The sequence below is a fragment of the Epinephelus moara genome, chromosome 24 (assembly GCF_006386435.1).
Source record: "Epinephelus moara isolate mb chromosome 24, YSFRI_EMoa_1.0, whole genome shotgun sequence".
NCBI lineage: Eukaryota > Metazoa > Chordata > Actinopteri > Perciformes > Serranidae > Epinephelus > Epinephelus moara.
The window spans coordinates 27,138,529-27,157,692 of NC_065529.1; the positions used below are offsets into that span (position 1 = coordinate 27,138,529).

Below are 19,164 nucleotides of genomic sequence, written 5' to 3' on the forward strand. Positions count from 1 at the left end.
AAGCATAACTATAAGGCTACGAAAACCAAACAAATTTTATTTTATAGCGATTATACACTTGTATAAACATATTAATGGGTAGAAGATTCAGATTCAGATTCAGATTGACAATAAACCATGCCAAATATTACACACTGGCCCTTTAAAGAGAACAGATTCGGGACATCCAGTACTGAGAGGCGGTGACTTACTTAGTGTTGAAATACATTAGAGTTGTGAGCAACGTGGATGGTGAATGTGCACCGAGCTGTTTGCACTCCCACAGCATCTCCTCTGTCACATGACTTGGAATGACATAACCTGAGATGAAAACAAACAATGAGGAATTCTCTCTATACAACAAATAGAAATGCAAATATTGAGTCTCTCTTACCTAAAGGATGGACACTGGGCTTCCAACCATCTAGGATTTTGTGTAAACACCCACAAAAACGTGTGTAATATGGATCAGAGAAGATATCATCCACACGTCCATTTTCCGCGAGGTACTAAAAGAAAAAAGAAAAAAAAAAGTGTTAAAACTAAAAGTAGACAGCATTTTGGCGTGATACACCATTTGATCATGGGGATACAAACCTTTTGTATACACAAGAAAACATAATATAGAACGTCGGATGTGAATTGCTCTTCCTCTGATCCTCGTGCCTCCTGCGTCATGAGGGAAAGACCCAGGTTCAGCTCGGCTACTGCGCTGGACACCAAATCTTCTTGGAAACGCAGCGGCTGGCGACCTGTATGCAGCCACAGAGAGATGAGCAGAGGCAAAGCTTTTATCAGTGCTGTAAACTAAACACGATTATTTCTCAGTTTCAAGCAGATAAAAGGTTATTAAGAAGTACAATATGACCAGGGAATTAAATTCTATTGCTTCTAGTGGTTTGAGTAAGTAATGTGTAATGATAGACAGTGTTTGACAAATATGAATACATGTTCTAATAATTAATAGCCGACTTACGTCCTATGGGTGCAAGCTTTGTCTTTTCCTGCTTGTTTAGCTCTGCGTTTTTTCGTGTCACCCAAAGGCGCCAGACCTCCAGGCCCTCCTCTGGCTTTAGGCAAACAGGAACCAGAATCTCTGTAGGCGGCTCAGCATGAGCCTCTGCCTCTATGTGACCCTGCACAAGACCAAAACAAAAGCATCACAGTTTGTGCTTTCGGGGAAAGACAGCAGCAAGGATAAAACATATCTTTGTAATAACATGGTGAGAATTCAGCCAAATAATTGTATGAATAAGCAGCAATAATTCACGTCACTTTTAAGACCAGTGTAAAAAGACTTAAGTTAAATAGAAACAAGTGAATTTTAATACTGATAGTTCCAAAACAGCAAGACGTGTTTGTAAGACCAATCAGCGGCTTTGAATTGGCAGATTTGATGTATTGTTCCTGACTGTAACGATACATGTCTGCCATGTTTTTCATTCACCTCATAGCATGAAGATACAATATACATTTTAAATGTGTTTATCCATTTTATGCATTGAGCTATAGGACAAATTCAGTTCATGAAAAAGTCTGCCCAAACCTGCAGATGGAGCTGCTGCTCTTGTCCCTCGTCTCCTTGGCTCTGCTGCTGACTTGGGTCCCATATGTGTACTGACTGTGTAGTGTTGTAAGTCCCTCCGACAGTCTGCACTGCCACAGGGATGTGAATGTTCCCGTTCATGAACTGCAGGGTCTGTACGATTTCTTCCTGCGTCCCAGCGGAGGCCGACTGCACATCTGCGGATCTTGAAGAGGAACCGGGGGACATTTTGTCCTTACCGTTGGTGGTGGTAACTTGCACTGTGCTGTATGAGTCCTGTGGTATGGCAATGTGGGTTACCCCCTGCTGCTGTGGACCAGAGTACACAGGGATGGTCCACGTCTCACCTGTGGGACCTGTGATAGTTCCTGTAGCACTGTACAGTTGGGCGCTGTCAACAGTGAGCAGATCTGGTCGTAGGGACACGTAGCTCTGCTGCTGCCCTTGAGGGATGGCTAGAACTGTGGCCACCTGCTGGCCCTGTGGAACAGCATACGACACAGATAGAGGGACATCCACCTTACGCTTCTTGGCAGGTTGGAGAACAGTTGAGACAGTGGCGGACCTCCTCTCTGCCTCTCTGGGAGAGTCCTGTTGATGCGAAGGAGACATGGCCTCTATGGTCTGAATCTGGATCTGCTGACCACTCGGTAGCTGAATCTGTTGACCACCTTGTAGCTGAATCTGTTGACCACTTGGTAGCTGAATCTGTTGACCACCTTGTAGCTGAATTTGTTGACCACCCTGTAGCTGAATTTGTTGGCCATCATGTAGCTGAATTTGCTGGCCGCCCTGTAGTTGAATCTGTTGGCCACCCTGTAGTTGAATCTGTTGGCCACCCTGTAGTTGAATCTGTTGACCAGCCTGAAGTTGAATCTGCTGGCCGCCTGGCAGCTGAATATGCTGTGTTCCTTGAAACTGGATTTGTTGTCCACTCGACAACTGGATTTGTTGTCCTCCAGCTACAGCTGCAACCAGCTGCGCCTGAATCTGTGAAACAACAGTTGACACATTCACAAACCAGCACCACATGGATGCACTTGATACGGGTGACTGCTTAAATAAACCCCTTACCTGCTGCTGCTGCTCCTCTGTGAGCTCTCCCTGCTGTACAAGATGGGCTGTTGAGATTCCCTGCAGGTCCTGCTGTGAGGGCGAGGCCACCTGAAGAACCTGGCCAACTGTTTGGCCCTGCTGTTCCTGAATCTGAACCTGGCACAGAGAAAGAGGCCGGTCAGCAGTCATAACAAGCAATGACTTACCTTACTGATCAAGGACGCACTGTGAAATACTTTTTAGATGATAAAGTGAGTTTGTCTCCAATTTAATTATGACATTTCTGATGATGAAATGCAAAACTGCACTAACAAAAACTATCAATATTGAGCAGGTCAACCCATCTACACGTCACAGTGTATCAGTGAATTTAACCAAGGAAAGAGAGATGAAACAATCCAGATGATCCACAGACTTTGTTTTGAGCAGCTTCATGTAAGACATATTTTCTCTCTATTAAACTATATCTAAAATACACCCGACTGAATCACAGCGCAGAAGGAAGTGTGCATCTACTCATGGCTGAGAGGCTTGTACTTGATGATGCAAACATTTATGGTGTTTTTCTTTGGCTGAGCTGTAATGTTAGCTGGTTCAATGGTGCTAGGTGAGCTAGCAGTACATGCACACTTCCTTCTGCACAGTGATACAGTTGTGGATGTAATTTGGTAGAAAGAAAATAGTTCCTACATAAAACTGCTCACAACAAGGTCTGTGTATTATCTTGAGTAAGCATGTCACAGTTTCTGGAAAGAGACATTGCTGTTGAGTATTTCACATGTATTTTTTGGCACTTTGAACACCACAAACCAAGTGTCATCTAGTTCCCTTGAACTGGAGAGAAGGCAGACATCTCTACGGCCTATATCACCAACACTCAGCAACTCACACAAAAATGATCTAGACTGATAAATAGCACTACAGGTAAGAGGAAAATTTGTATTTTTGATTTGGGGGTTAACTGTCCCTTTAAGTCATATCCATAAACTTAATCAGTGAGAGGCACAAGCGCAGCAGTGGAGAGAAGGTGAATCATCAATCCCACTTTAATGTGTAGTCACAGCCAAACCTCCTAACAACCAGTAGGTAGCAGAGAGAGAGGGTAATAACCACTAGAAAATGAATAAAAAAACTGAGTGAATGTGTTATTGAATGGACACGTAAGGCAGCTCGCATTTAAGAAAGAGTGCACATTAATCGGAATGTAGATTTATTATTACAATTGTATGTTTGGAGTTACCTAAAAGCATTAACAATAGAATATCTTACTATGGACAATATGATCATATCACCAGTAAAATGGCAGCTATAGTCTCAAAGGAAAAGATGAAGAACTGATGAGAAGAATCTGACAATTTAGTTTTGAAATGGAATCGTACATCCTTCCTCACCTCCTTTTCTCAACAGAGAATGGGTGAAAGCATCAGAGCTGAGAGAACAAAGCTACTTCACTCCAGCTATAATGAATCTAAATTATCTACCCCAGTACCACACTGTCTTCTCATTTGTTTTCCTCTTGGCAGTGAGTAATGACAGCGTTTCTATACCCCGCAGGCTCCATCTGTCTTGTGCAATGTAAACACAGTATATCACAGTGCGAGAAACTGACATTGCAATATAAACTAACCTGCACCTGAAGCTGCTGTTCAGACTCTTGATGCACAGACAGGTGAGGTGAAATGTCTGCCGATGTCACCTGTACCTGTCATAAAGCACGTACACATAGGAAGTGCAGCAGATTGCACCACGGTGAAGAACATCAATAATATCATTCAACAACCATAACAAAAAGAGACCTGCCCTTACCGGACAGGCCAGCTCTAGGAGAGAGCCAGCCACCTCTGTGCTGTCTGCGTAGACACAGTTGGCGCCCTGCTGCTGGTACACCATGGCTGTGGTGGTGGTGGCTGCCCCTCCCTGCTGGCTGAACTCCTGCAGCACCTCTGGGCCCTTGGCGAGAGACTCCAGGAACTCCTTCATCCTGTGCTGAGGCACAGTGCGGGCCTTCTGTCTCACATATTCATCAAAGGAGACCACCCCACTCTCCTGTTCATTCATCCTCAATTGACCTGGGAGAGATGGGAACACATTTTCATACATTTGGGAGTCTAATCAAGTCCAACACAGCTCACATGTACAATGGAGTGTACTGAAAGCACAGGAATCTATAATGAAGAGTATTCTAATGAAGAGGGGGCATTGTAATTATACAAGCAGATATAATTAGCTAAATAATACCATTTAAAACCCTGCTAGATAAATAGGAGGACGGTGGAGTAATATTGGGAGCACACAGGACAAAGTGCATGTTGGCTTGTAATACAATGAGTGCTGCGCCTCAACTTTTACTTATAACTTAAACATTATAGTCACAAATATAACTCACAGCTACGTCTAAAATGTTATATAATACAAGATAATTGTGATTAAATGATTATAGAGCACCCACAATATATAAGCTTGACTTTATGTGCTGTCTAATAACATTGTCTACGTTACAGCTACGGTTAGCAAGCTAGCTTAGCAACGTTAGCTTGGCACTGTTTTGTCACAGCCCATATGAGCAGTTAGCTTCCTAGCTAACTGTATTTAACACCGCCGACTATTAATGTGATGTCTACTGTAAATTATACAATTACGCTACATATTTTGCTCACAGCACAAGTTCAACATTAAAGCAACAGTCCATTCATTGCAACAACATGACGCTAGCTAACCGCCGTGCTAGCGTTAGCCAGCTAGCTCGAGGGCTCTGGATCCTGTCATGCTACCTTAAATAAAACGAAATCCTCTCCTTTCCGCCAAGGCACGGTGTTTAAAACTAAAAAGCCGATAAACGTCTAACAGCTTCCACCAGCATGCCGTCCACTCCGCCACATAGCCCGTGTATCTGCGGTGCAAACCCCGCAAACAATGCTGTGATTTGAATTGCGATAAAAGTGTAAGAGCAGCAGCAGCGAGAAGGCGAGGTCTGACGTCTGCTTGTTTCAGGGAGAGATCCAGGCACGCTGCTGCCGCTGCTGCGGTGCGAAAACAAGTTTAACTGCTCCTGCAAAGCGCAGGTTCACGCATCCGAGTTGGATTCCGAGTGGTGTTACTACGACCTACACCCACACAACGACACATGCAACAAAACTCCACAGTGTTTATGCAGAGAGATATAACATGACGGAAGTATAGGCCCCGAAAACAACGCTGCTCCTCACCAGACTGCTCTGCCAGGAGGCGGCCTGCAGCGGTGTCCTGTTCACAAGAGTCCCCATCCTGAGACATGACATTTAGACAAGGCATGCAGCTCAGTGTGCAGCATCACATAGGCTGTAATGATGCTGCAACCATAATTTGGTAAATTCAAAATCAATCACACGAATACTGGGAGATTTTGAGCCATGCATTATTATTTATTACTATTTTTTCTTTATTATCTAGCACTGAAAAGCAGAGAGGGGAAATAACAGAAGAAAAAACAGGTAAAGTGAGAATAAGCATTCATATATATGCAGTCAGATAGATGTAAAGATGGTATATTAAATCTGAATGAAAATTATTTATATAGATTATTCTCTAAAAGAATCAAAATTCACACTTAATGTAAAACTGTGTTGTCTTTAACTGATTTATTTTATTTTATTTTTTGCCTCATGATAATCTGCACAGGCCAGAATATATATATGAGATGTGTTCAAAAACTCTGTAAAAAGCTGGTTTATGACCTTATCTTGTCAGACTACACCTTCTATCATTATACTTTTGTCTGTGGAAGTTTCAACTTAAATAATTTAAAATTGACAGATAAACTTATATGAACTGATTCAGTGTTAATATGACTGTGAGGGATGTTTTGGTGACGCCTGGTAAACATTTGAATGCATGTACCTTTAACAAAATCTAACTTCCCCAGTCTGCCTTAAAGAGCCAGGCATGTGCCGCTGAGGGCCTCCCCCAGTACGCTCCACAACAAACTGCCTCTCGCCCATCTTAAGGTGGACCGGCACAGATGTGCTGTGTGCATAGGCTGTGTCCCCTACAGACTGGACAGGGAAGAGTTAATTCCCACACTCACTGCAGAGTATCTGTGGTTCTGCAGGGATTCTGTGGTGGAAGTGGTGGTGGGAGTAATACCTGTTTATTAATATTTTAACTCAAATAAAACTGCCTGCAGTCATAGTTTAAACCTAATAAGATTCATCTAAGTGGTGGCCATGAATAACAATTCTTTATACATTTTATCATATAGTATGCATGACATTTACTCACCATATATCGTGTCATGTTTGGCATAAGATTTCACATGCGGGGGGCAGCAGTGATGAACCCCTCCACGTTTTACAGTCCAAAAACATCATAATAAAAAAAACTAGAATTACCGCTTTGCAGTTGTATGCCTCTGTGAACCCGTCAAGTTGCAGTTACAGTTCACATCAGTGTCTGTGAAAACATGGATGCTTCACACACATCTTCCCCCAGCAGCACAGAAGATCTTGGACACCCAAGATTAGTGTCACCAAGTCAGTATCTGACTAAATGTCTCCCGTTCTGTTCCTGAGATATGATATATATGATGAATAATGGTAAAAAAAAAAGTATTTTTGCAGAAAATTATGATGTCACAGTGAAGTTGACCTTTGACCTTTTGGATGAAGAAAATATCAGTACTTCATCATTTTATCCTATGAGACATTTGTGTGAAATTTTGCCATAATTAGCGAATTAATTATTAAGTTATGGCCAAAAACATGTACTGTGAGGTCACATTTACTTTTGACCACCAAATTCTAATCAGTTCATTCTTAAGTCCAAGTGGATGTTTGTGCCGAATTTGAAGAAATTCCCCCAAGGCCTTCTTGAGATATCATTTTTCAAGAAATGAGACAGATGCAAGTTCACAGTGACCTTTGACCTTTGGCCACCAGAGTCTAATCACTTCATCCCTGAGTCCAAGTAGATGTTTGTGCCAAATTTGAAGAAATACTTTCAAGGTGTTCTAGAGATATCACATTCACAAGAATGAGTTGTATGCAAGTTTAGGTTGACCTCGACTTCTGACCTTTCATCACCAAAATTAGTTCATCTTTGAGTCCAAGTGGACGTTTGTGCCAAATTTGAAGAAATTCCCTCAAGGCGTTCCTGAGATATCATGTTCATGAGAATGGGACAGACGTACACAGAGGCATAAAAAGGTATGGAAGCGGGAATGCTGTTTTTCATCTTATGAGTTTTAGGACCTACATTGAGAATTAACAGAGAGAAGAGAAGGGAGAATAACTTTGAAACTAACACGTATTTCAAAAAACTGTAGAAAAACTAACAATATCTATTACAGTGGAGCTTGAAATGTGCCAGATTTTTATTTTTACATCCTTTGTTACATATAAACATGAATAAAATCCGTTGTTCTCCTCACTTTACACATTTTGTTTTACTGCACCACATATATTGTTTTTGTGCCAAGTTTCCTAATCAATGTGTTGACCTCAACTGTACCACCATACAATCATATGTTACCTTCAGTAAAAGTAAATTTCTTTTAAAAATGTATGACATTTTTGTCTATGACAACTTTGTGTTTAAAAGTCTTTAGTTCTATAATTAATAGATATTTTTAGACTGGTATTGCTTTGAAGTGTAGGGCAGACATCAGGGCAGATATCAGTGCAAATTTGAACTAAATCCAAGCTATAGATGAAAAATTAAATGAGGTTAAGTAGGCACCCCCACCACCTCCAGAGTGGTTTTACTCTGCACTTTTTCACCTATGTGATTCTATGCTAAGTCAATATAATGATAAATTTCACCACTTTCTGCCGGATAAGATATTTATGTTACGATTATCCATGTCATGAAGGGGGCATGTCACAGCTATGAAAAAATGTGGTCGTGTTTTGTGCTACCCTGGGTAGGGGTATCTGTAAAACTAAAGCCCTTTTGAGGATTTGTGCTTGCACTAACTGTTCACATGTGAATACATTTCAAACTGATAAGCCAGTGAGTTGGCATGAAACATTACTAGGGTGCTCGTGTCTAGTTGGCTTCACATTATCACTTCATGTGACTTTGTGCTACTTAATGTAATCCTTTAGAGAAGGGATTTAGCCTGCCTTCACACAACTGCTGCAGAGAAGCAGGTGAGGCTTCTGGGCTTTTATTAAAAGACAATAATCTACAAAAAACTTTCTCCATGTGAAGGTGATAGCCTTAATATGGTGCATTATTTTAGGACTGAGCCCTGGTGTTTTAGTTCTATCATTGTTTTTGCAGGTGCCATCAGGATGGCAGGCTGCCAAGTAAGCAGCCGGTGCAGTAATAGGAATAAGACGTCAGTTGGATGGCTGTGAGCATGTCTGTAAATCCAAAGTGTTCAACCCTCACTGTGATGCTCCTCATGTCCCACATCAAAGATCAGATGTTAGACATGCTTGTACTGCAGCTACAGTGGAGGTGGAGTGCTGCTCATGACGCAGTAAAAGGAAGCAGAGCAACAGGAATCACAGGTATGTCTGAGTTATCTGCTTTTATTGAGCACCTAAAATATTGGGTTTAATTTATAGAGAGATAGTTTCAGCAACAGGATATTGTGTTTTGGTAAAGTTAGTTATCCTTCCTTGGACAATTTCACACATTTCTGCACAAACTAAGAAGTGCACAGATCTTAAATTTAAATTCAGATATATTGCACACATTATGTTCATGTCTCTTGATTTTTGCAATATTTCTTTTTATTCTTTAAATTTAATTTTCTCTGTTTTTTTGTTTATGTTATGCACCAATACACCAAACCAAATTCCTTATATGTGAAAACCTGATTGGCAGTTACCTGGATTGTGACTGTGAAATGGCTGTTAGTAGTTAAAACTGGTGGGAAACCATCCTGTTGTTTTACAGAATACAAGGAGCTTTGCATTTAAAGCCTTTCTTAATTCTTTGTATTTGTTTCTGATGGAGTGCACCGTTAAATCAAATAGTAAAATTCTCCACAGTAAGTCAGACACAAGGCATTTCTTAAACTCGTGGTTTGTGTTTTGAGCAGTTTTAAAATATACAAACAGAAATAATGTTCATTTATCATCTCAAATAGACAGAGGTTGCATTTGGGGTATCAGATCACCTGCAAATGTTTATGCCATGCAGAAAAGAATATTGTTATGCACAATACTGTGGCAGCTTGACATTTGTGACCAACAGGTCACAGAGAGATCAGACCGACTCCTGCTGAGAACCTCCATGTTTTTGCCAAGTTGTGTTGCACTTTTGCTGAGACAGACCATCCACAGATGTTGTGGACTGTGCAAACCCAATGGATTACACAGGGGGAATTATTGTCCTTTATAGGATTAAAACACAAGGTTGATTATCTGGGAATCTGTGTGACTCTTCACATGTACTTATCCTCTCTAAAGTTTTCTACTGTCAACTCTTTTTCAGTTATTTAAGATAGTGTAGTGGAAAATATTGCATCCTGTTAATGCTGTTCCTGTGTTTCTCCTTTGTTGTTCTATAGGTTTCTGGGTTTGGATTTAACATCAAAAGTGTCAAAAATGGGGCGTTCATCTTTACTCTTCATTACCCTAACCATGTCTCTCTCTTCACTTGGAAGCCTTATTCAAACTCCTCACTCACTGCACCACTCTGATTCAGTCCGAATAACTCGAGGCACGGGCAGAGACAACGAGGCCCCGGACAGCTTGGCCAGTGGACTGATCCTCCACTCACAGAGCAGCGGTGGCTCTGTGGAGGGCAGTGGACAAAGTGTTGAAAGTACAGCATCACAGACGCTCATCATTCCAAAGAAGTCTGAGCGAGTTGGCATTGAAAACCGTTCTGGGTCTGGAATCACATTAACTACAACACCAGCACTTACTCCACACCACTCAAGGGCTCAGGGCCGAGAAACTGACAAAGCTAATATGTCAATTACAGGATTCACTCACTCCAGTGTGCACATGATCTCAGAGGAAGCTCTTTTGGACGGCAGCCACGTAATGACTGAGGAACAGTTAAAAAAGAATCACACATCCATTATGAATGATGATAGTCTGGATGGTAAGTGAACATAGTTAATTGAAGTCAAAGCACGTCAGATTATTAATTTACTTTGAGTGGATATGACGATAACATCTTACAAAATATTGTTAGTTCTTAATTCTTGACTAATGAAATGCAATAAAACTCTCCATTAGCAACAACACAATCAATACAAAATATGTGTTTATAAATTGAATTTTCCTGCACAGAGGTGTGGGCTCAAGTACGAGTCAGACTTGAATCATAAACTTGATGACATGGCAAAATCAAAAAGGACTTGCAACTCGACTTGGACTTTTGAAGCTGCACAAAGAACAGTAAGTCGAGGCTGATATTAACATAGTTAGTGAGCTAATGCTAAGCTAATGTTCGCTTAACAACTAAGTAACATTTTAACGAACTTGTTTTAAACAAATGGGTGAAAATTCATGATTTTTGTAAATCTATCAAATTCAGATTTGATGGAGAGCACATTATGACTTGTTTAGGACTGGAAACTGAAAAGTTGAGGACTTGTGAGGAGTGCAAAGACCTGAGACTTGGGGAGAGACTGGGGACGGTCGCAACACTATTTGCATCTCTCTCTGCTACATCTGACATTATTTGGACTAGAGCAAACAAATTTTTATATATTAAAGTTACATTTGTCTGCTAATTATTTATACCATATAAAGATGTTTATGTATGATATGTCTTTCACAATTTCCTTTTGAATGGAAGGAGTCAGGTGCAGCAACTGACCCCAACCCTGTAGACAGCTGCAGCACAACACAGGGCGGTTGTAACCTATTAAAAATATATTAAATATGACTAATTAACTTCTTTTTTGGTCACAATAAGCATAGTACTTTTTATTTATTGATTTAGTAATATTGATCAAATAAAAGTTATTGAGTTTTGTTTGTTGGGTATATCTCTCTGTAAGTAACCCTTCTCGGCATACTGAAAAAAGAAAAAAAAAGTATGATACAATTTCTACTTTTAGATGATTTATTCACTGAATGTATTTTTACACTAATAAGATTTTGGTAATATGAAATATTCAAATTATTGCATTTCACATTAACTCCAATGTACCTCACAATGACTTGTGCATATATAAATGTATACGTACATTTTAATATAGTCTTGCTTTTAATTTTTTGTAATTGCATAAATATGCCACTGTAACAGACAACAGATTTATTTATTTGGGTGAACTATCTTTTCATTTACGTCACAGTGACTTGTATATGTATAAATGTCTGCGTTATAACGTGAGATTTTTTTGGAGAGAAAAAAAGCAATAAGTGCTGTAAGTGAGCATGCGCAGTATGAGTGTCTTCACTCTTACATGTTTCTGATTGGAGAAATAAGACTTGTTGCAACTGTCCCCAGCCCCCCTGACGTGTAACTTACAAAACAATGACTTGGTCCCAACTCTGCTCCTGCATTAAACAGCTTTTTTCTTTCTCCCTCTCTGTCTCTCATTTTCAGGTTTGGACAACCCTAAACTCCAAAACAATGTGTTTGTCCCTACAACGAACCAGAACCTGTCAGGACCCGGAGGTCCCTGTGTGCTCGGTCTGAGTCCTTGTGTAGTTCTTACAAACTCTAATGGCACCAATCTGCTCTGGGATGACATGAGGCGCACACTGGCATTTGCTTGGGAGTTACATGTCTTTGGATCAGCCAGCCTTTTCATACTGCTCGCAGCTCTGGCAGTTATAGCAATGGCCAGTGCGTGCACTCTTCCTCATCCCCTCTGTGACGCCCTGATCTTAGCAAATACTCTCCTGATCCTGAGTGGTAGTCTGCGTGGTGTCCTCCTTCTGCTTGATCCTTATGGCACCCGTCAGGTCCTGTCTCGTGCCACTCTGGCAGCACTCCATAATGTCCCTCTGCAGCTCCTCCTGTGGGCGCAGGTTGCCCTCGCTCTGGTCACACTCAGAGGGTTGAAATTATTACTTTTCCCTCTAAGGCTGCAGCGCCCTTGGGTAGTGGGAGGCCTGGCGATATCACATTGTACTCCATTACTTGTAGCAGACCTTTTCTCTCCAACTTTGTCCCCCGCTCTCCCTCTGTTGCTGCAAACCCTCTCCCTCTGCTGGGGCCTCCCATTCTGCATGGGGATCTTCATGAAGTCTTTCTCTCATCTACACCCCCTTCTCAGGTTGTCTGTGCCTCACTGGGTTCCTTCACTGAGGGTTGAGAAGCGGGCAAAGCGAGTAACAGCAGTGTGCGCCTTCCTCGGGTTTCTCTGCTTCAGCCTGCAGATGTACAGTCTCCTCTGGCTTTATGGGCTGCTGGGGAACTGGAGGCGTTTTGGCTGGGGCTGGTGGCTCAGTCAGTTCTGGGCCAGAATTCTTGAGTTAGCTTGGGGATTCTCGTTGCTTGTTCTGGGATGTTGGATCTTCTGGACGACATATAGGGGTCATTCAAGGGGCAATCACGGGCAGGGAAGAAGTGAGGTGCCTAAAGTGGCAGAGGAGACAAGCTTGTGGGGTCAGGTGTTGGCGAGCATACGGAAAGGGCCACTTAGAAAATCTGAGAAAACCTGGGAGGACTTGATGCCGAGCAACTGGGCAAAGTATAACCTGTCCAAAACAGGTTTAAGCAACAACTTAATGTGTCCATATGATGATCAGCTGTCCACCATCACACCAGACTACAAGCCCGATCCTGTTAGCATTAGCAGCTCTGACTCTCAGACTGCACTACTGTGGCAAAAAGTTGGTGAACGTGAATGCATTCTGTCACTTATAGAATTTGACATGCGGCCTCCATCTCCTATCAACCTGCGGCGCAGCATTGACATGGCCCTTCACCATGGACAGCTCGTAGCAGGAGGCCTGTTCACACCTCCACCTCCCCCTTGGACTCAAACTATAGGCACAGACACCACTGATGAAAATGATGGCACAATAACATTCCCTCCAGCTTATGCTGGCTACAGGTGGACGTTGGATACGGAGCCTATTTCTGCATCTCTAGACCGCTTCACAGCTAAAGAGCCGACACAGTCACCCAACGCTGCCACTGATTATAATGTTAGTGTTGAGTCTCCAGCTGCTGCACGTCAGAGAGAAGAATTTGACTCAGTGCTCTCAGCAGTGATGCATCAGCATGACTGGTGTGAGGATGATGTCACAGACCTCTAAGCTGCCTCTTCTGTCAGGAGCGCCACTTCTAACCACCTTCTCTCAATTATCTAGCCTTCATGAAATGGCACCCCGACGTAATGTGGACAGTAGTGCTCTTGCAAGATATGGCCTCATCTATGCAAAACCTACTTCCATTGTTTTGGTCTATTATAGACTTGAATAAGTAATAAAGGTGTGTATGTTTTGGAAAATATAAAGTTGAGGCCTCGTAAAAAAAATCTATTTGTTGCAGTTTGACTTCTATTGTGTTTTCTGAAGTATTTTAAAATGTATTACAGCACAACTAAAACAATTCTACGTGGATACTATGCACATTGCACTATTCACAGTTTTTTTTTTATATATAATGTTTGTGTCTATATACCAGCGTTATTTGTGTATACAGGATAGACCAGTTTCAAGTGTAAAATTCCTGTCATCTGAGTCAACACCTCTGTCCTGTTTGCATCATTAGTGTCATAACTTCACTGGTTGAGAGTCACGTAAGCTTATTTGACTCAGAACAACATGTGAAAGCTGTATTATTTTCCTCTGAAGACGTTAATATGATTGTATGTTTTCATTGTGTATAAAATAAAGTGACTTTATGTGAATCATCTTGATGACTCCCATGTGTAACATGTTAATAAAACATTCAGAATTGCAGCTGGGATCATTTTATTGTTGTCTTTTGATGCACAAATTCAGTCATGGGCGTATATCTCCAGTTCATGTCCCTCTCAGTATTTAGAGCATGTGGATATTGAGATGTCTGGCTAACAATGATGTGAAGGCCTAAGCACAGTTCAGGGCTCAGGGAAGACCCATATCTCTTTGGGCCACACCAAATATTGATAACTGGGGCTCTGGGTCTATGGTTTTATTACACGTGTAGGAAAATGTCTAAAAAATCTTGTCCTAAAACTGTCTGCATGCCCAAAATGAGTGGAAAGAGTTGCTGGGTCTGGATTATACTGTTAACAGGAAGACTTTAACACCATAAATTGATGCATAAAAATCACCAGCACACAGGAAGTTAAGTGTGGTGTTTCATGTGTGTCTTCCAATGTTGAAATGAAACCTTGAATGCATTTATGTTGTTCTACTTATGCCTGGTTTGTCCTTTATACCATGTTACTTATATCAGTTTGTTTAAATAGTGACCTTTAAAAAGTGATCTTAACTGTATATTTATCTGAATTTATTATAGTTTGCATCAATATATCCAATTTAATTAATGAAACCAATTCACAGAGACATCAGGCTTTCCTGAAATCAACAAGAGAGGTGACTTTGATTTTTTTTTCTATAAGAAATCTATCTGAGAAACAACTGTTTGCTTAGCTTGCATCATATTTGATCAAATTTAATATTCACTTCCTCTTACTTGCAGAAGAGTCGCGAGGCATCATCACCTCACACCTGCTGTCATCACATTGTGACTGGTGATTCGCTGGTCAATTAAGACGCTTCAAACACATGGGCCTATGTATGAGAGACTATATGAGTGACAGTCTCAGCGATTTGTATTAACAACAGTTTAACAAAAATACATGATGTCTCTGAAAACCCACATCGTATATTTCGTGGTCACGGTGACTGTAACGTCCGTACAGCTCTGCAGCGGACACGCTCCTGACACAGCGGATGTTTTTGAACAGAAGCCTGCGGTACAAGGCAGAAGTGTGGAGTCTGATAGACAACATGCATCTGCTGCTCAAACACGACACGGTTCACTTGCATTCAAGTTTGACGAACATGGTGACCGCAGATGGACTCCAGGTAAGTTACAGATCCTCTCCCATCTCTCATAATGAGACAGAAACAAAGTGATACAGTGGGCTGATTGTTTTGAGACATCGAGTTGACCTCTATGACGCGCATGGTGCAGACGGATATTAAATTATATGAAATACACCATGGGGAGTTGAATCAATCAATAATCTAAATATTAATCCTAAACAACCTTTTATTAAATTTGTATTATAAACGGTTACAAATTTGCACAGTAAGTGGTAGCACCCTGTCCAACTAATACATTTTAAATAAATGCAGCACACTCACTCACACAATGGCAGAGTAGATCCTTTTTTTTTTTGTAATTGAAAATGAAAATAAAAAAAAATAGCATCTAAATAAGTCAGGCCTTTTTAAAAAAATGTATTTGCTATTTATTGTTTTGGATGTGTTATTTTGTAGAGCAATACAATGAGGATAAATCCCCTCTCTTGCTTCATGATCAAGGCAGCAAGATATAAACAGCCAGATTTACTGTAGAAGGTGTGTTAGAGATCAACATTTGTGCTACATTGGTTTCTACCCAAAATGCAGAGGCGGATTATGAGACAATGGGCCCCTGGGCACAGATATGCAGAGGGACCGACCACCTCTCCTACTTAGGAACTAGACACACAGACTTTGTGGTGGTTTTGCATCTTTGTGTTGTTCTGTGTCTCTGTGGTCCTGTTGTGTCTCTTTGTGGTTGTTTTGTGTTTTTCTGTACTTGTTTGGGTGTCTTTGGGGTAATATTGTGTGTTTGGGGGGTTAACTTGTGCCTTTTTGTTTGTTTTTTGCCTCTTTGTGGTCTTTTTGTTGTAATTCTCAGTCTCTTCCTGGTCAGCATGTGTTTGTGTTTATTTGAGTGACATTTTGCAAGTGAAGGCCAGGGGGCCCCCTGACACTTGGGCCCGTTCATACCAATATGCAGAGCATAACTGCTTCTGGCCTGTTAACAATAAAAACTATTACAACTCAGTTAATACCAAGACTTGGATTATGTGACATGTTATGAACATTTCAGTCTCCTTAATTAAAAACAGTGGTAAGTGCCCTTGTCTTGAGGCATGTGTATTTTTTGGAGCTGTAGAGAAGTTGCACCACAAGAGTGGAAATGGTGTCATACACATTCAGTCCCATAGATTACCTTGAGACCGGCCCTCTACAGTGGCAGAAAATGCATATTACATCACTAAAGAACTTGTAGCCTGCATATGTGTCCTTGTATGGGAACATGCTCGTCAAAATATCGCTCTACACCAACACAATTGCTCAAGATCTCTGGATCCTTTAAAACATGATGCAATCATGCAGTTTATTATGGCAGGGTTGTGTGGTGTGTTTGGATTTCTCAATCACCAAATTAAATTTGTGTTTCTTCTTCCAGTGTTGCACAATTTGTTGGCTGCAAAACTGAAGCGCATGGGTCCATCAGTGCACTGTAGTGACAGCTCGATGACTCTGAAAGTCAATGGGATCAGAGCTCCTCACTTTCTCGTGGATAGCGGTAGGTTCCTTTTTTATTAGGAGTTTGAATTAAAAGCCAATACACTGTTTAAACTGTTTTCTTTATATGTCAAACAGGTGAGGGAGCCCTTACTCCTTTTTCTCAAATGCCCTCTCAATGTGGCTTCTCTGTGAAGAGGTCCCGCAGAGATGTGCACTTTGCTGCACCTTACCAGGGCTGCCATGTAACCCAGCAGGTGAGGTTCATTTCCCGTCAGTATTTGCAGCACCTCCATGGATGTTTTTAAACCAGTTAGAAGCTTCATGACTGAAATCAAACTGCACTTGTGGACATTTACCCAAACCTGATTATTCATTAAAGGAATACTGAAAAACTAACATAACGTGTGCAGTATAATCCAAGTCTCATTTATCCAGTCATATGCTCAGTACTTTCAAACTTGCATTTTTGCTAAAAAACAAACAAACTTTTAAATGGAATCTGGCTTGGATAATTTCAGATAGGTTTCACTTACAGTTCAGTTTGCAGTGCACATGTTGGGAAGTACTGAACACATGACTGGATAAATGAGACTTGGATTATACTGCACAAGTTTGCAAATGTATCTTTTCATGTTTAGTTTTGCAGTTGTTAAACATGTTTTCCGTAGAGGCATGCGACAAATGTTTGTATGAATTCAAGGTAACATGGCATGACTAATTATTATACAAATGGTTATTTTGTGGGTGAAGTATTCCTTTGAGCATCCTTCTAAGTCTGTGTTTGGCTATTTTCATAACTCTGCAAATAAAATTAAACCTTTGATACATTTGTATGATTTAAACTTCTCTCTATGAGCGTGCCTCTTTGTCATTTTACACTGCAGGATGGTGATTACGTACTACCTCTGCGCTTAGGGGGGACACCGATGACAATGTCTTGTCCCGCTGCGTTACCACTACCCTCTGTTTCCTGCTTCCCATCTGGGATGGTGGTGAAGATCAGTGGTATTGCAGCACATGGAGTCAAAGTTAAAGGTGAGTAAGTCAACATATTGACATTTTATTGGCTTTAGAAAACTACTTTCTCATCTGTGATTAAAACTGTTGCAGTGTCTGGCACGTGGAGGTCCCTTTCATCGGTGTGTAGCCATTGTGGAATTGCTATTGAAGTGCTCTCTGGAGGACTGGCCCTCACTGCACCCTATAACAGAGGCTCGTGCATACAGATCAAGGTATGGTGGTCCCTCTTGTGGTTAGAAATGGAAGCTGAGGCACATGCAGGCTTTTTTTTTTACTCCTGTTGTTTCCTTGCAGGATGAGGAGTATTTACTCTCTCTTCTGTTGGCGGATGCTGAGCTCTTAGTCACATGCCCTTCATTACCGGACATCAAGCCAACCACTGCTGCAACTACACGTCCTAGTGACAAAGGCCAGGTCCTGCAGTATCCTCAGTACCCCCAGTTCCCAATGTTTCCTCAATACCCAGTGTTTCCTGGGCCCACTCCTCCACCACACACCCCCACTCCTACTAAAGGTACAGTGGCTCCGTTGCCTCAGCGTCTACAGTTTCCCTCGGGTGCTGCTACAGACTCTAACACTGGAAACCCAGAAGCACCTGCAGCTCAGTTCCCTGCATTATCACTCATGGCACAGTATCCACAGTTCGCTCAGTACCCTCTGTTCCCCAGACCCGTACCACCAACGCAATCCACTGCTCAGAAAAACACGGCTGCGCTTCCAGCCCAGCCACCTCAGATGCCACAGTATCCATTTTCCTTTTTCCCACAGTTCCCCATGGTACCTGGAATTTTCCATCCAGCAACCCCTCCTCCTCCTCCCGCCACTACAACAGAAGCTTTGGTAACCACACCTGCCCCCACCACAAAGCATGATGGGAAGCCTCATGTTCCCCAGCAGCCACAGTATCTAAAGCCCTCTCATTATCCTTTCCTGCCATTCCCAAAAGTCCCGCTGCCTCCACAAGGTCAAACTCCTCAGGATCCCAAACCTGTCTTCCAGCAGCCCAACCCATATGTGTATCCTCAGACCTATCAGATCCCCGTGCTGTATCCTCCTCCTAAGTATCCCTCTCAAAGACAGAATACTCAAACTGCCGCTCCTGTCACCACCTCACCGACCAGCGCAGCTACGACTTTAAAGCCTGCAGCTCAAAAGCAATTTTATTACCCACACCCATATATGCCAGCATATTAT

The 19,164-nt window shown here is 41.7% G+C and overlaps 1 protein-coding gene across 5 annotated transcripts in view; it reads right to left on the bottom strand.

Moving 5' to 3' along the window:
* The window catches only part of LOC126385833 (transcriptional regulator QRICH1-like), a 9,191-nt gene extending 3,301 nt beyond the window's left edge, over positions 1–5,890 (bottom strand). For 2 of the 5 annotated variants that reach the window (XM_050037843.1, XM_050037841.1), the window contains exons 1-9: positions 5,788–5,890; positions 4,388–4,650; positions 4,209–4,283; positions 2,600–2,737; positions 1,526–2,515; positions 956–1,115; positions 577–731; positions 374–488; positions 192–300 (exon numbers count right to left, since the gene is read on the bottom strand). In XM_050037843.1, the coding sequence (XP_049893800.1) occupies positions 192–300; positions 374–488; positions 577–731; positions 956–1,115; positions 1,526–2,515; positions 2,600–2,737; positions 4,209–4,283; positions 4,388–4,650; positions 5,788–5,872 (2,090 nt within the window). In that variant the 5' untranslated portion in view covers positions 5,873–5,890. The other 3 variants (XM_050037842.1, XM_050037845.1, XM_050037844.1) reach the window with 3 other exon arrangements.
* Positions 5,891–19,164: the final 13,274 nt, after the last annotated feature.